Source organism: Balearica regulorum, chromosome 19 (genome assembly GCF_011004875.1).
Source record: "Balearica regulorum gibbericeps isolate bBalReg1 chromosome 19, bBalReg1.pri, whole genome shotgun sequence".
In the NCBI taxonomy this organism is placed as follows: Eukaryota; Metazoa; Chordata; class Aves; order Gruiformes; family Gruidae; genus Balearica; species Balearica regulorum.
Genome location: NC_046202.1, coordinates 5573155 through 5590205, shown reverse-complemented (window position 1 = coordinate 5590205; position 17051 = coordinate 5573155). Strand labels below are relative to the sequence as shown.

At 67.8% G+C, this 17051-nt stretch overlaps 1 protein-coding gene across 24 annotated transcripts in view; it reads right to left on the bottom strand.

Annotated features, from left to right (window-relative positions):
* MYO18A (myosin XVIIIA) overlaps window positions 1-16829 on the bottom strand; it is a 38492-nt gene extending 21663 nt beyond the window's left edge. For 3 of the 24 annotated variants that reach the window (XM_075771844.1, XM_075771847.1, XM_075771846.1), the window contains exons 1-8: window positions 16720-16829; window positions 10517-11609; window positions 2156-2296; window positions 1575-1631; window positions 933-1020; window positions 680-789; window positions 428-604; window positions 97-307 (exon numbers count right to left, since the gene is read on the bottom strand). In XM_075771844.1, the coding sequence (XP_075627959.1) occupies window positions 97-307; window positions 428-604; window positions 680-789; window positions 933-1020; window positions 1575-1631; window positions 2156-2296; window positions 10517-11530 (1798 nt within the window). In that variant the 5' untranslated portion in view covers window positions 11531-11609; window positions 16720-16829. Of the gene's footprint in view, window positions 1-96; window positions 308-427; window positions 605-679; window positions 790-932; window positions 1021-1574; window positions 1632-2155; window positions 2297-2719; window positions 2798-3058; window positions 3122-3328; window positions 3995-4681; window positions 4741-5638; window positions 5705-6605; window positions 6831-10516; window positions 11610-11982; window positions 12162-16719 lie in introns of those variants that run through there. The other 21 variants (XM_075771853.1, XM_075771854.1, XM_075771856.1 and 18 more) reach the window with 16 other exon arrangements.
* Window positions 16830-17051: the final 222 nt, after the last annotated feature.

The following is a 17051-nucleotide window of genomic DNA, read 5'->3' as shown; positions in this document are numbered from 1 at the left end:
CCGCTGCCGGGTGCGGGAGGCTGCGGAGGGCTGTGGCCGCAAAGCAAGGGGCGTGCGCGAGCGGCACGGGAACCCCGCACCCCGCCAGGGACTCACCGGAGAAGACCTTGCCAGTGCTGCCGGCGATGGTGGCGAGGTACTGGACAAGGTGCTGGCAGTTGGTGGTTTTGCCGCTGCCGCTGGCGCCCAGCAGCACGATCGCCTGGTCCTGGCGGCTCATCAGCATGCTGCGGTAGGCGGCCTGGGCCACCGCGTAGATGTGCGGGGACGTGTCCTCCCTGCGGCACCCTTTGAACATGTGCATGACCTGGGGGGAGCAGGGGGGGACACATCAGCACCCTGCCACCTGCACCGGCTCCCTCTGCACAGTGGCACGGCTCCCAGCCATCCGTCCCCTCCGGTTCCTCCCCCCCGGCAGCAGCGTCACCTTCTCAGAGTACATGGAGGGGGAGCTCAGCGGGTTGATGATGACCATGGTGGGGCCAGCGTAGGTGTGCAGAAGGTTGCCGCCGTAGCGCTGCCGCAGCGTGTGAAGCACGCTGGACTCGTTGAGGTAGAGGAGGCTGGCCAGGTCCTCCACACGGTCGCAGGAGGGGGGGTTCGCCTGGCAAGGAGGTGGGGGGGGACGTCAGGCGGGGAACGTGGGTCTGCTCCGCCATCCCCCGCCCTGCGGCCCTACCTTCTCCACATCGTCCTCCTCCACCTCCAGGACAGCTCCGTCGTGGTCCAGCTTCACCTTCACCTTGCCCTCGGGCAGGGGGCTGCCCTCCTCCGGCCGCAGCTGGCTGCCTGCGAGGGGCACGGGGCGCTCAGCGGGGCTGTGCCGGCAGCCCCCCCGAGGACACCGCAGCCAGGCCGGGGGGGGCCTCGCTGCACCACGGGAAGAACAGGGCTCCCCGTGTCCCAGCAGCGCCAGGCTGACCCCGACTCACCCAAGGAGAAGCCATCCCTGTGCACCAGCCAGACCTTCTCGGTCTCGTACCAGGCCTCCTCGGCCGCTATCTGCTCCTCCGTCTTGGCCTGTGGGACAGCGGGATGTGGGGTGGTCATGGTCGTCTGCCCCCCGCCCTCACCTCACCCCCTCCACACGTCCTGAGGGGTGGAGGGAGCAGGGCTGCGTGGCTACAGAGCCACGTGTCGGACAGCCATGGCCACCCTCCGCAAGCCCCAGGCCCTCCCGGCACGTGTCCCCCACTGTCCCCATGCACTCGGGGCTGCAGAGACCACCAGGGCCCTGCTACGGCTCCAGGTTGGCATGAAGTCACAGTGGCCCACGAGCGCATTCACCATGGCCACCTTGGGCAAGCCTGGAGAGGCCAAGCTCCCAAACCGCAGCCCCGAGAGCGGGCACCCGTGCCAGCAACGTGCTGGGATGCAGGGACACCGCGCATGCTCTGGGGACACGGGACATGCTGCGGGGACACGGGGCAGGGACACACTGTAAGGACATGACACGGGACACGCTGCAGGGACGTAATGGGGGGACACAGGACATGGCACAGTGATGGCAGAGTACCGTGGCATGGGAAATGCCGGGCTGCCACCCGGGAGCAGGGTGAGCCCCAAAGCCAAACCTGAGCTGCAGCAGGGACGGGGCCAAAGGGGGCTGCCGGGACATCGTCCGCTGGACCCTGGTGAGGCCGAGAGACGGGGGGGTGAGGGCGAGAAGGATTTATCTCTGCCCTGCAGACAGCACAGAAAGCGGCAGGGGGAAGCGAGCGGGGACAAAGCACCGCCGTGCCAAACCCTGCGGGCGCTCCCGGTGCCACAGCCACCGCTGCAGCCAGCGGAGTGGCAGGACCAGCGTGGTGCTGGGGCACACGGAGCCAGGAAGGACGTTGGCCATGAGGCCGTGCTGCCAAAGCCCTGGGACTGGGGGCCACTGTGCCAACCCGCTGTGAGCTCTGCCAGCACCACGCGGCACGGCTGCTTCGGCACGAGCCGTGTGTCCTGCCTGTGCCGGGTGTCTGCCCCTTTACATCCTGCTCCGCACCCCCCAGCTGTGCCACCTCCACTGAGAGCACCCTCCTGGGACGCCCAGCTCCCCGCACGGCCCCGCTGGGGAGGGACAACCAGCCCCGGCCACCCCGGAACCCTCCGGCCCCGTGGGCGACGCGGCAGCCCACGGAGCAGGGCGGGATGGGGAAAGCCTTACGCTCCAGCACGAGGCGCGGGCGCAGAGGCCAGCCCAGCGGCAGACAGAGGATGGCGGGGGGTCGCCGGCAGAGGCCGAGGGCTCCTGAGGACGGGGGTACAGTACCTGGCTGGGTGCCAAGGCGGAGGCGGCGGGGTCCAGCTAACGGTAGCGAAGAAGGAGGAGAGAAAGGAGAAGAAAGAGGGTGAGAGGCAGAGAGCAGCAGCAGCAGCAGCAGCAGCAGCAGCAGCACCATGACGTGCCACAGGCCCCCAGCGTGGCCACAATCCCCACGGCATCACCTGGGCATCATCCCAGCCACGAGCAGCCATGCCAGCATGGCACAGCAGCTCCCCACAGCCCGGCACGCTGGTCCGGGCAGCGATCCCCAAACCCACTGGCATCCCCAGTCATCCATCCCCTGCTGCTGGTGCCACCCAGAGAGGGACCACGGGGCTGGTGGCCAGGCACAGGGGTACGATCACCCCATGCGGAGCACACGGCACAACCGGGGCAGCCTCACACTGCCCATGCCTCCCCAGCCCCAGGCAGGCGGCACGCAAGCGCCAACGCCCCTGGAATTACAGAAGCGGTGAAGATCCTCTCCAGCCGGCGCTGCGCTTCCTCTGACGGGCTCAGCCGGGACGCGGGGCTGGGGGCAGCCTGGAGGCAGAGCACCGTTAGCACCAGGCCGGCTGCCCCACAGCCCCCGCCAGCCCCGCAGCCCCCACCAGCCCCACGCTCACGGCACGCAGGCGCCGGGGGGCTATCGCAGAGGCTTTCCCAGCCCTGCAGCCCACCAGTGCTCGGGGTGGGCACCGGGGCAAAGGCTGGCACAGACCCGTGGGTGCCAAGGCCAGCACAGCCGGGGTACTGTTGGATACCCCGCAATGCCCGAGGACCCGGGTCCCTGCTCCCACACACCTGCTGGGGGGGTGCCGGGGCGGTTTTCGCAGGGATCGACCGCTTCTCACAGGGCTGCAGCTTCTTCTCCGCACGAGCCGGAGGGGGAGACAAGGGGCAGCTTGATTGGGCGGCCGCAGTGCACACAACTGCCCCGAAAAGTGACCCCCACCCAGCACCACACACCCCAAAACCACTGCAAACCATGCGGGTGAGTTCACTCCATGCCGTACCGGGCGGCACAGCCCTGCCGCTGTGTTAGAGCATCCCCCGCGGTGCACACACGGGTACCTTGTGCCTCTCCAGGGCGGTGGGTTTTGGAGCGGGTGCCTTTGCAGGCTCCGCTTTCCCTCCCGAAGGCTGCGCTGGCGGCTCTGGCTTGGCTTCGGTGCCCGGGGATGGGGACGGCTTTGCGTCCCCCCCAGCCGGCTTGGGGGACTTCTCCTCCCGCCTGTCCCCCGGCCGGGTCCGCGGCCGGTGCTCTTTGGTTTTGCCCTTCGCCATGAGGGTTTTGAGCCCCGCTGAGATCTCATCCTTGGGCTCCAGCTTGGCGGGGGCTGCCATCACGGCAGGGGGAGGCGGCACAGGGGGGGGAGCCGGGACGGCGGGGGGAGCTGGGACGGCGGGACGGCCCGCATCCTCCTTCCTGGGGGGCGGCACTGGCTCCGGAGACTTGGCGTCTCGCCCCGGCTCCTTGGCGCTGCCTGCGTCCTCCCCCGGCAGGACTTTGCGGACCACCTTGCGCACCACCCGGACCACCCTGCGGCGGGACAGCCCCTGGCCCTCGTCCCCCTGCGCCTCAGCAGCTGGGCCCTCCAGCCCGTTCACGGCCGCCCCGTTCAGCACTGGCTCCGGGCTCTTCCCTCGCCCGGGGGGTGGCTCGGGGCTCTTCGGGGGCTCAGAATTCGGGGGTTCAGGATTCAGGGGTGCAGACACAGCATCCTTCGGGCTCTCTGACTGCAGCCACAATAACACCGGTATGAGCGGAGGTCTGTCAGTGCAGCGTCTACCACCGCAAGCACCCTCTGCTCGGGACACGGTGGTGCCTGGGGCTTCGTGCCCTGCTGCAGGAGCATGGCTCCCAGCCAGACCCTGGCACCGAGGGACACGGCACCCAGTCCCCTTCCCCAGCCAACCTACAGCCCCCCGCCGGGGCAGGGAGCGATGGTGACCTTCCCCGGCCCCGCACCCAGGGACCCATCGATGGTCAGGCTGCTGGTACAGGGGTAAAACTCAGTGCTCAGGGCACCGGCAGCCTCACTGCAATGCACAGGGCAAGCTGCAAGATTTCTTCCGCTGACAGCTTTGGCGAGCAGCACGGGAGCCGGCACCGTAACCGTAGGGTGGGCACCGACCTGCCGTCCCACTGGGGTGTGCAGACCAGGGACAAGCCCCAGGGAGGCGGCGGGGAAGAGATCACTGCGTGCCGACAGCCGGGCATCCCTGCTGAAAACACCCGCCAGTTTCCACATGCTGCCCTGGAGCGGCCACGGGCGCTCCTCGGGGACTGAGACGGCTGCAGGGGGGAGGCTGAGCCCACGACCCTCCATGATGTCCCCAAGCCCCGGCGCCGGGTCTGTCCCCACCAAGGACAAGCCCCATCCCCGACACAGCTCCACCCTGCCCGTGCCCTGCGACACTTACAGCCCCATCCTCCTTCCCAGGTCTTTTCACAGCTAAGGATTTGTCCTCGTCCTTGACCTGAGGGTCAGACAAACAAGAGGAGCACGTTTCAGCCCGCTGCAGGACCTCGCTGCCGGAAAAGCCGCAGGGACCATCACTCCATGCCAGGGGGGAGGAGGCTGCTGCTTAAACCAGCCCCAATCTGCAGCCCGCTGCAGCCCCAGGGATGAGGACACGTGTCCTTCCAGGCTTCCCAGCAGCTGAAAAAGTGGGGGGAAGCGCAGAGATGCGCCCCGGTTGTGGCAAACCCCAAAGGTGGGAAGTGCTCTGTCCGCCCGGCCCGGGCTCCCTCCTCGCATGCTGGTACATAGAGCCCCGTCGCCGCTCCCCACGGGGGTTCTGCCTTTCTGCACGTCCCCCCGCCAGGCGTCACAGCACATTTCAAGTGTCACCAGCTAATCTCTGCGGCAGCCACACGTGGGACGTGCCAGCTCCCTGCCGAGCAGGGCGACCTAGGGTCTCTGCGGGGGTGGGCAGCCAAACCCTCCCCTGCCATGGGCCCTGCCGCTGAGCTCCAGGGCTCGGCCGTGGCACCGTGGTGGCAGCACGTGGTGCACCCCGCAGGCAATGCTCCCCGACTCCCTATCGCACAGCTCCTGCAGCGCGCGGGGCTGGCCGGCGGCACCGAGGTGACGCACACCGTGTTAGGGGCTGCGCCAGCCGTTCGCAAAGCGGTCGTTAGTGATGGCGTTAGTAATCGCATGCGTGGCCGCGTCGGTGACCGCAGCCGTGCTGTGGTGGGGCGCAGGGCAGCTCCCCGTTTGCTCAGCGCGGCCCCCGGCATGACAGCGCAGCGAGAGGCTGGGAGCACCCCTCTGAACGCGGTGCTGGCACTGGGCAAACTGGGGGAGCTGGTCGGTAGCATGCGGCAGTGTGACCCAAATGTGGGGTGTGGGCAAACGCGCGAGAGACTTCCCTTCTGCTCCCAGAATGCAAACCGGGATGAAAACGCCATGGCGATGTCTCATGGAGCCGCAGCCCTGGCTGGGGAGAGAGGAAGAGGTGAGACGGGCCGGGGTCAGTATGTGGGACGCTGAACCACAGCACGACGTACGAGCACGTGCCCTTCCCTGCCGGCCCTGGGAGCCCAGGACCCTCAGGAATGGGGGTCTGAGCCCATCTGGCCCTGCTCAGCGTACCAACAGGCAGTGCCTATAGATGGGGAGGTGGCTGGGCTGAGACCCGACAAAACTCATTGTGCAAAAAAAGCCCCGTTAGTCAGGCTGCAGGACCGTGCCCCAGTTTTCCCCCTGGGCGGGCCAGCCCACTGCGGTAACCAAATGCCAGGGTGAGGGAAGGGATATTTTCTGCCCTGGGCACCCTGCTGACCCTGACAGCCGGGGTTTATTCTGAGCCTGACCCCGTGCCAACGGCTGGGCAGCCCCAGCAGGACCCACCGCCCCGGCTGGCACAGCGCTCCGCAACCCTGGGGCCGTCAGGGAGAACTCCCCCTCCCAGGGCTGGGCATGGTGCAGAGGAGCACCCGGCCACCGAACCAACCCGCCCGTCAGGGGGGCACGTCGTCCCGTCCCGGAGGAGTCTCCTGTCCCCCCTCGTCACCATAGTGTGAAATGCTCATGCCTGGAGCACGGGCTGGGCATGGGGGTCCGGAGACAAACTTGCCCGTGGGTCAGAGCCCCCAAACCCTCCACCACGGTGCTCCCACCTCCACGCAGCCTGGCAGCACCCCAAAGGTCCCCGGAGAGCACCGGCCTCAGGGCAGAGGGTCAGAGTCCCCGGGGAGCTGCAAGAAACAGCCCCCGGCCGCCAAAGCACCCCAGGGGTGGGTGCAGCCTCACAGCCCCTGACCCCAACGCCAGGACAGGCCCCCATGTGCCCCCCTCGTGCTCCCCCGTGCCATGCTGGTCACGCTGGGAGTACCCACCTTACCGCAGGGTCGGGGCGAGCTGGGAGCAGGGTTTCTGCTGGGGCGAGCACGGCGCAGCGCGGTGGGAGAGGCGCATGGGGCAGCAGCCGGCGGCGCGGGGACAGCTGGGCTGATAGGGCCACCCTAAAAATAGCCGAGGAATGCGAGGGCCCCGCCGGCGCGCGCAGCAGCCGGAGGAAGCGCCGGGGGGGACACGCGGGCAGCGGGGCCTCGCCGCCACTACCGCTGTCGCTGCTGCCGGAGGAAGTGATGTGGGCTCGCCGCAGCCCGACGCCGCGGGGGGAACTGCTTGGCCTCCGTCCCACCGCCCGCCCCAGGGGAAGTGGGGGAAGACGCCCCCGGGCCGAGCGCAGCTGCGGGGCTGGGGGGGAGCCAGGGAGGGCCCTGTGCCACGAGGGATGGGGGTGCACGCTCCTGCACCCCAGGATCCCGTGGCGGGGTGCCCGGTGTCTGAGCGGGGCGTCCAGCAGCATAGCGAGCATCCGGCATCGTGCCGGGTGGTGCAGCCCCAACACCGCTTGCTCCACCCTTTGCTTCCCCATGAACACAACAGCCCCCCAAAACACTCCCAAGGACAAAGAGCCTCCCGCCTTGAGGCGAGGGCCAGTGCCACAGAAGCATGCTAGCCCAGCAGCCCCCCAGCACGGTGTGGCAGCCCACGGTAAAGACGCTTTCACGGCAAAGCTGCCGCTGGAGGTCCAAGGTCTCCCTGGAAACAGCGGGAGCGGGGCAGCGGGCGAGCGGCCGGGGGCCTCCCCGCGCGGGGCCTGCCGGGAGGAGGCCGGCGGCAGGGAGCCAGCAGCGTGGAGAGGTGGCAGCCGCTCGGGCACGGTGGGGACGCTAGCCGGCACCTGAGCAGGTCCCTGCCTGACCCCGGGGACACAGATATGCCCTGAGCCAAAAACCACTCCCGGAGGAAGCTGGGGATCCCGGCCCGACCGGGAGGGCTGTGCCGATGGCGGGCTGGAAATCCCCGTGCCGGGGACGCCAGCACCAGGCCATGTCCCTCCCAGCACACGTTAATGCCGGGTTTGGCAGCACCACCCTGGGGCTGGCACCGCACGGCATCGGGCACGCGCTGGGGAGAGGCCACGGCAAACACCCTTGGCAGGGCTGGCATGACACAGTGGAGGGTGCCCACGGTGTCCCCAGGTAGTGCTGGTGGCAGCCACTGCATTATTACCAAAAAGTCACAGCCACGTCCCCTGACAGCAGGAACAAGAGGCTTTGGCGAGGGCACCAGCCCAGCCCCGGCACACAGAGCCGTCGCAGCCCCCTCCACGCCAAGCCGAACCCGCACGGATCAGGCGATGTGGTCCTGCCTTCCTGGGGGGTCCCGAGCATCCCCGAGGCTGGGCACAGAGCCACCCGCAACGGAGGAGCCCGGCTCCCGCAGACCATCTCCACCGGGACCCCCAGCTCAGCCGCGCAGCCACGGCAGTGTTTCTGCCCAGCCAGCAGATTCCTCTCGTTCCTCCACCAGGAACTTCGGCAGAGATGCGCTGACCCTGCAGACGAGCCTGCCAGACACAAGCACCCCCACCGGGGATGTCCCGGCAGCACCAATCCTACGGTGAGGACAGAGGAAGAGCCAACCCAAGAGGTTCCCAAAAGGAGAAAGCGCCTCTGGCACGATGGGAGTCCCGCAGCCCCCACTCCACATCCTCTGCCTCCCCACGGAGTCCCCTGGTGGGATACGGAGCATGGCAAACAGCCGGCATCCAGCCGCGCCGTGGGGACAGTGACCTCCGGGGACCAGGACGCCCGTGGCCAGTGGGCAAGCACAGCACGCAGGGTCTGCCGGCGCGGCCGTGAAATGCCTGTGGTCCGGTCAAAGTGCTGGAGCATCGGAGGCGTTTCTGGAATATTTCTGCCCGGTCGGCGCATGCCTGGGCCCTGCCAGAGGAATTTCACCGGTAAATAAATAAATACAAGCGCGGAGCCGAGCCAGCCCGGCCGCCCTGCGCTGGGAGCAAGGCTGGGACACAGGGGAGGCTTTCACCCGGTCCCCGATGCCCAGCCCTGCTGTGTCACCGGCCAGCACCCCGCACACCCCGCAGCACCCAGAGCCCCCCCTGACACGACGGGTGCTGCCGCTGCCCAGCTGCGGCGTGGGTCCATGGGGACGAGGGCGGCTCGGCACGGCTCCTGCCGAGGGGGTTAAATCCCCCACGGTACACAGGGAGCCTGGCACCATCCCACTCCAGCCGGGGAGGGGCTTCCAGAGCAACAGCCCAAAATATGTCTATAATTTCCTGTTTCAAAAAGGATCATTTTTATTTAAATTAGGACCAGAAACATTCCAGGGAGCTTAGCGGGGCCTGGGGGAGAGCCGGGCCTCCCTGTGCACCAGCACCTTGCGCAGCTCCAACGGGTGAAGGACCCTCAACTGTACCCTGCACCGCAGCCTCAGCTCCCCAGCACCGGCAAAGCCACGGCACGTCCCCCTGGTGCACCCCTGCACCACACAGAGGGAGGACAGCATCCTGTGCTGAGAGGTGCCCGTGCTGCGGTGGCACCTGAAGATGCCACAAACACGGTCACTGCCAATCCTCTGGCTGGTTTCCTCCGGTTGATGCCATCTAACCGCGCCAGGACCCGGCACGAGGCCGTACACTGCAGCCTGTCCCCCGCAGCCCCACGGGCACCAGCACCTCCTCTTCCCCCTTCTCAGCCGCAGCACCACACTCTTGGCGGGCGCAAATGCCTTGCCAATCCCCGCACGCTGGCATCGAACGTGCACCTGCTCCCACGCTGGCACATCCCAAGCGCCCCCCAGCCCCATGGCGTTATCCGGCATGGGGTTATCCCGGCAGCACAGCCAGCATTGCCCGGTGATGCCTGCCGGGCTCTGGGGAGGAGCTGCAGGAAAGCCAGCGCTCCAGCTCGGCGCAGACTCCACCCCGCGGCGCCGGCACCTGCTCAGGGAGCACATGGAGCCCCACGGACACGCCACGGCATCCCTGCACCACAGCTACCCTCGCTTCCTTCATCCCGGCCACCGCCGGGGACGGGGCCCCACTGCACTCGGCACGGCTCTCTCTGGCACAGGCGACCTGCTCCGTGGGCGCAGGCACCCTCCTCTCCCTCAAAAATACACTAACCAAGGCTGGTTATAGGCTAAACCAACGCCGCACTGCTGCACCCCCATGCCACCACGGAGGGGGTCCAGCCCTGCAGGCTGCTGGCATTTGGGGGGCTCTGCCAGGACACTGGGTAGCCAGGACGCTGGGTAGCCCACGGCAGGGTCAGCAGAGCTGGGCGGCTCACGCGGGAGATGTGGGTCACCCAGCCATTAAGTTTCTATTTATACAGCATCAGCCGCGCACACAGGGCTGCGCACGCTGTCGGCAGCTCCCATACCCTGGTACACCACGCTGCCCTCCCTGGTACCTCGGGAGGGATCCCAGCGTGGGGAGGCTGATGAGGGCAGCGGGGCAGGCAGCGGGGCAGGCAGAGCTCCTCCTGCAAAGCAGCGTTAGGGATTTCCCAGCAGTGAGGAGCAAAGCTCCTTTCCCTGCCAGACCATGCCGCCTCGGTGACCGGACAGGGACAGGTTTCCCCAGGTGACACAGAGCTGAGCTCTTCCCAAGCCCCTCTGGCAGAAGGAACACCAAATCCAAAAGCACACTGAGCATTTTGGGGGGGAAAAACCCACTGGTGCCAGTTCGCAAGCCCTGATGCAAACTTGCTCTTGCAGCCGCTCTGCCACCCCGGGCACGGGCAAGCATCGCCACCGCATCCCAGCCACAGCCTCCCGCTCCTCCCCGCGCATCGCTCCCAGCCGGAGCAGCCCCGGCGCCTGCCGGTTCCCACGGCCCCTGCCAACCCAAACACCCGCCACAAGGATGCTGGCGGCCGGCAGAAACCCAGGGCACCAGCCCCGCGGCGGGGACGGCGTTACTCACATCCCAGGCAGCGTGGCGCATCCCTGGGCCGCCCCGCAGCCAGCAGCGGCTCAGCTCGCTCAGCTCCAGGATGGGTTGCACCTTCAGCTGCACCGTCTCCCCCGACTGCCGGATCATCTCCACGATCTCATCCCGGGATTTGTTCTCCACGTTTCGCCCGTTGATCTCCACCAACCGGTCACCTGGCACCAACCCCAACGCCAAATCTTTGGTGCCGGCTCCAGGTTCGGCAAAGTGAACGACGCGCCGGTACACCTGTCCGTCGGGCGCCCGGTCCAGCATGGTGGTGCGGCGAAGGGAGAAGCCGAAATCGCCAGTGTTGCGCCTTTGCAGCTCCAGCTGCCGTGGGGTGGGGGACTGGGGGGGCACCAAGGCGGGCAGCCGCAGCTCAGCGGGGAACCTCTTGCTGACGAGCTCCGGCACCCTGGCACGCAGGGAGGCGGCGGAAGGGGTGCAGGGGTGTCCCGGGGGGATCCCTTGCTTGGCTAGCTGGGTCTCCAGCGTGCGCGCCTCCACCTGCGGGGAAGGGGCCGCTGAGTGCTCGGAGGGGGTGGACGTCTCCGAGGTGCTCTCATCCCGGCTTTTCTGGGAGAAGGAGAAGCGTTTGACGATCATCTGGGAGTTCTGCTTGGCCAACGAGCCGAACTTGGCCGCCCGCTGCAGCACCGAGCCCTTGAAGTTGGCATCGTCCACCTTGAGATCATCGCTGGAGCTGGCTGTGCTCAGGTGGCCTGAGTCCAAGATGACGCTACCCCTGTTGCTGTCGGAGTCGATGTCTGTGAGATGCAGGTCGGAGCCGCTGGCCACCTTGATGGGGATGGGGTTGGAGATCTCCAGGCGGGTCTTGGAGTCCCGCTTGGAGGCACGGTTGAGGTTGAAAAAGCCCCGGCGCATGCTCATCTCCTCCAGGCTCTTGAGCTCAGCCGCCGACATCCGCTCCTTCTTCTCCTTCTTTTCCTTCTTCTCCTTTCGGGCCCCATCCTTCTCTTTGTCCTTCTTCATCAGGTTGAACATGGTGGAGGGGGGCTCAGGGCACAGTCGCCCCCACGGCCGGGCGCTGGGTTGGAGTGCTGCTCACGGCGTGGCCGCCTGCCTGCAGAAGGACAGATGGGCAAGGGTGCCATCAGACAGCGGTACGGCCAACACCCACCCCACCGCCCCTCTCCATCCTATGGGTCATCCCCAGCCCCAAGCCATGTCCCAGCATCCCCACCCTCCCTGGGGACAGCAGCACCCCGGGTTCTGAGACCGCCCTGCCTGGACACCAAGCCCCCGGGATGCAGGAAGGGTGGCCCCGCACCCCCAGGGATGCCCTGGAAGGAGCCTGGCAACCCCGTGCATCCCCGTGCCAGCACCGGGGCTGACTGTGGGCAAACCCCCCAGCATCTCCTGCAGCTCCGAGCCGTTTCGGAGCAACACAGGCGGGCAGGGGAGGAAGGCATCCCGGTTGCATTTGCAGCGGTTACCGCCGGTGTGGACGCTCCCCAGGCAAAACCGTCCATCCCTGCCGGCTGCAGCACCACAGGCATCCCGCCCGCCTGTTCAAAAGCCCCTTGTCGAAGAAACAGAGGCCTCTCTGCCGCTCGTCCTGGCCCCGGCCACCACAAAGCCGTGAGGGACAGCCACGGGCAGTGTCTCCACCGGGGAGGGAGCTGGAAACGTGGCCCTAAGTGAAGGCTGCTCTAATAAACAGGAACCTGTAAAATCACATCCCTCCCAAACACTGATAAGTGTCTAAATTTAGCCAGGGCGACGCAGAAACTCGTGACGCTGCCGGTGACCTCCAGGAACAGTCGCTCTTTCATTCAGGCGTCCCATGCCGGGGGCAGGGGCACCCAGCCGGCCGCAAAACTGCGGCCCGGCAGAAATCCCAGCCCCCCCCAGGAACCCCTGTGTGCACCCAGCACCCGGGGGCACCCACAGCCATGCCTCACACGGGGCTGCTATGGGACCCGTCTGCCCTCGGGGCAACCAGTGCCCACCAGCCCCCCTCAACCTCCATCGAGCGCTCGGGCTGTGGATAAACAACTCCAAACTGGAGCAGCCGGCTGGCAGCGCCGCACAGGATGGGCTGACAGCTATATATAACGGGGCAGGAAGCCGCGCAGGAACTTAACCTCAGCACAGGGGACAGCAGGAAAACTCCCCGCGTTCGACGCATCTGCTTTAGAGCTGTCCGACGGGTACGGGGATGAGGTCTGGGCAACCCGTGGGGACAGGCAGCATTGCCAGCGCTGGCAGCGTGGGCTCTGTGAGCACCCTGGGGTGCACGGATGCCATGCCGGGCCACGTCTAGCTGCACCTTGGCTCCAGCGCAGCATCAGTGCTGCGTCACCTGCACTGCCTGGGCCACCTCCCTGCGAGGGCATGAGGTCCCCGCCGCCCCTGAACGCACCCAGTGGGACACGGGGAACCCAGCCTCCCCTTGGCAAAGCCACAGGGTTCCGGGGACAGCAGGGGACTGCCCAAACCCCACCGGCCCTCGGGGCTGGGGCCGGAGCGCATGTGCCCGGGAGAGGCCCGGCTGCAGGGCAGGCGAGGGCAGGGCTCTGCAAGCTGCAGCACGGTGCTGGCCCTGAGCGCACGATACAGCTGAGGCGGCGAGGGGAAGGGTAAGGTCAGGCACGCAGCGTGGCCGGGCAGCTGCATTTGCCGGCTCCGAGCCTCCTGCGCGTGGCCAGAGGGGCTGCCAAGGCTCCACACTGCTCAGTCCCAGGGCTCTGCCTGTTCTGCCTTCCCCTGAACCACCCGGGACTTTGCTTACACCCACAGCCAGGACCTGGGCTGGACCAGACCCCAGAACGCATGAAAACAAGCCAGCGCCTTCCTCCTCTCCCGGTAATGGCAGCTGCAGGGCGACCCACTGACCTGAGCCTGGGGCCGGTGCAGCTCCGTCCCCTGACCCGCAGCAGGTGCTGCTGGCAAAGGGCCCCATGGCCACGCTGCCACAGGGGCTGCTCTCCGCCGGCTCCTCCGTGGCGGTGCCGGGGCCTCAGCGCAGACAATGGCAGGGAGGGAACCACCTGCGCCCATGCCCGTCCCCATCCCCCTGCCGTGCCACCGGTACCCCCAGCAGCCTGGGCATCCCCGAAGCAGTGCTGCCAGGGGGGATGCAGAGAGGGCTGCGCCCCCAGGACCACCCCACACTCACCCCATGGCAGGGAGGGGGCTGCCGGGACCCCTTCCCTGGTCCGGGGGAAGGAACCCACTTGCAGGGCAGGTGCTGTTAGAGCCAAGGCGCTGGAAGGCAGGCGGCCGGCGCGCTCTTCACGCTCTTTGTCCTCAGTGGTTCCTCTCCCCCCGCCCCACACGCGCTCCCTCCCGGCCTTTGTACGCTCAACAAAAAGGGGGAACAAGCGTTACCATCTGCATCGCTAATCAGGCTGCACCGGCAGCCAGCGGCCCAGCCACGTGTGTCCTATGCAAGGCCACCGCTGGCAAGAGCAGGGCAGGGGGGACCAAAGCTTCGTGGGCTGGGGCGAAGACCTCAGCACCCCCCCGCAACGGTGTCCCCGGCCCACGTGGGATGCCGTTGTGGTTTGCTCCGTTTTCCCCAAGGAGGCTCCCGCCAGCGGCACGCACGCACTGGGGATGCCGGATGGGTGCAGCCCAACGCCGCGAGCCGGAGGCGGCTGCTGAGCGTCTCCTTGCTCCTGAATCAGACCGAATGCGCCTTGCCTGGCTCAGCCCGGGCTCGCTCCGGGATTACCCATCGCCAGGCGTGTTCGGGGCAGCAGCGTGCGTGAGCCATGACAGGGGAGGGAGAGGCACCCGTGGGCGCCGGCTGTGCCGGAGGATCGCACGCAAGGACGCTGCTGTGACACCTGGGCTGGCAAGGGAGAGCGGATGTCGCCCTGGAAGGGCCGGGTGGCAGAAAGGGGGACCCAGCTCAAGGGCCCCAAACCCAAAAACCCTCCCTGAGCCCCACAAGGAGCGTGGGGGCTGCAACTTCCCCCTCATCCCCCCACCATGGCCATGAACACCCGTGTCCCTGCCAGGGCGCCAGGGAGTTTCAGGCAGGGAGGAAGGCGTTCACTGAAACTCCGGGCCACTCCTTCCCTCCCCAAGACGCAATCTCGTCCGACACGCTCCCCGCGCAGGGACCTGCAGTGCAAGTTTCCCGGTTGCCTGGCCTCCCCGCTCTGCTCCCCACTGCGATGCTGGCGGTAGGGCCGTGCTCGCCCACCGCTTCGGCACAGGAGCTGGCCGCTGTCACCTCCCTGGGCACACCACGTTGGGGCACCCCACGCCCCGGCTGTGCCTGGCTGGGCAGGGACGATGCCGTGCCAGGGACTGGGTGCTGCTGGCAGCGGTGCCGAGCAGCCAGCCTGGCTCCCACACAGGGCAAAGGGGGCTGACCTGTCCGATGGCTCCTTGGCTCCTCGCCTCCTTGCCGGACACGTTTTCCACAGAACAAGGAAATTTAGGGGGTTTCCAAATCGCTCTGCACTGCTTGCCCTTACGGACAACGCCGGGATGCGTCAAGAGGAAAACAATCCGGGATTTACCCGAGTCACAGCTGGGATGTGCCGCCAGGCTGTCTCCAAAGCAGGATTTTGGGTCCTTCTGCTGCGGGAACCCTGTTTCCAGCAGCGATGGGGACCCAGCCTGGCTCTGAAGCGTCATCCCAGTCTGGCAGCGGAAGTCAGGAGGGTGCACAGGGTGTGTGCGTGGGGTGCAGGCACCGGCCTCGCCCCAAAGCCGGGCAATAAAACAGCCCTAGAGTCCTTGCAAAACAGAGGTGGCAGGGTGGCGATCGCAGCCAGGCTCTGCTGGCGGGGAGGGAAAGCAGGAGACGACTTAGTGACCAGCTGGGGGGACGACAGGCGGGTCGCAGCCCCGTTGCCATCGAGCATGCGCTTCCCCCACCGCCTGTTTCTGACCCAAATTCGCAGCCTGACCCCCCGCATGGCCCAGCCCAAAGCAAAGGTGAAGGGCTGAGCCGCAACTTGTCAGCGGGCAAAGTTCAGGGCAGGCAGGCGCCGCGGGAACGCTCGGCTCCCAACAGGGGATAGGGCGGTGGGAGCTGGAGGGGGTTCCCCGGTGCTGGGGTGCCAGGGCCAGCCTGGAGTGCGGGAACACCGGCTGCCGTGTGCTCTTGCACACCCGCTATGGGCCCACACTTTTCTATAATTGCCCTAAGTTTAGCTCCAGCGCTCGCTGACCAGACAATTTGCATCTCACAGGCCGGCTGGAAACCACACTATTTCTGGACGCGCGTCCCAGCCCTCGCCCGCCGCTCTATATATTCCTCCCCGAGCAAATTAACGTGCAGGCAGGCGCCGTGGCAGCCACAGGCCCCGTGAGCCCCCGCCGCCCCCAGCACAGCGGCTTGCTGCAATGCCACCCGCCCCCCTTGTGTCACCCCAAAAAGGGACCCAGGTGGCAGTGCCGCCGGCCCCGGCGGCGATGTGGTTAACGGTGAGCTGGGCTAATGGCTTCGGATGCAATTACCCAGCGGTGCGGGAAAGGCCCAGGCCAGCGGCTTCTCCCTGGAAGCAGGGCCAGCCCTGAGGAGCCCTGCTGCGGGTGCTGGGGCACCCAAGATGGGGCACCCTGCAGGGACAGGCCGGCTGTCCCCTCACAGAGGGCGCATGCCCACCCTGGGGGCACAGCTGCCCCCCCCCAGCACCCCCAGCTGGGTGCAGACACCTCCAGCACCCCACAGCCGGTGCGGTAAACACACAGGTGCTGCTGCAACGGGGGGGGGGGGGGGGGGGTTTTTTGGGGGGGGGGGGGCACGCACAAACACACCCCGCAGCGCAACGGGGGGCACGCACAAGGTGCCACAATGGGGGCTGCAACGTACACGCACACGCGCACGCCTGCACACACGCACACGCCCTGCACACACGCACACGCTGCAAGAACACCGGGGGATGCACAAGCACGGGCGCTGCAAGCCAACAGCGGGCCATGCGCACACACACACACACACACCCCCCCCCAACAGCACCGGGGGGGGGGCGCGCACGCACACACACACGCACACACCCCGGTTGTGCAACGCCGCGGGGGCACGGGCACACGCACGGACACGGACACGGACACGGACACGGGCACGGCCCGGCCGGGTCGGGGGAGGGGGGTGGGGGGGGTGGGGAGCGATACAGCCGCAGCCCGCCCCGCCCCGCGCCAGGCGGTGCGTACCCCCGCCCCGGGGCCGGTACCGGTGACGGTGTGGGGACGCGGCGGGTACTCACCCAGCGGCGACGGCAGAACGGGGCCCGGTACTAGAGGCGGCGGTGCCGGGCCCCGGCGGCGGCGCGGGGCGGGGCGGGGCGGCTCCGCACCGGGGCGGGCACTGCCGGCTCTGCGCGCGCCGCCCTTCGCGCCGGGCGCGGCCCCGCTCGGCACGGCCCGGCACGGCACGGCACGGCCCGGCACGGCGGCGTCCTGCCCACCCGCGAACACTCAGGCGCTGCGATAAGCAGCCCCGGCGCGCACGGCATACCGGCACCCCCCCGCGGTGCAGCCGCCCGCTGTCAGAAGGCGCAGTCGGTGCGCACCCCGAATATACACACTGCGGGTGCGC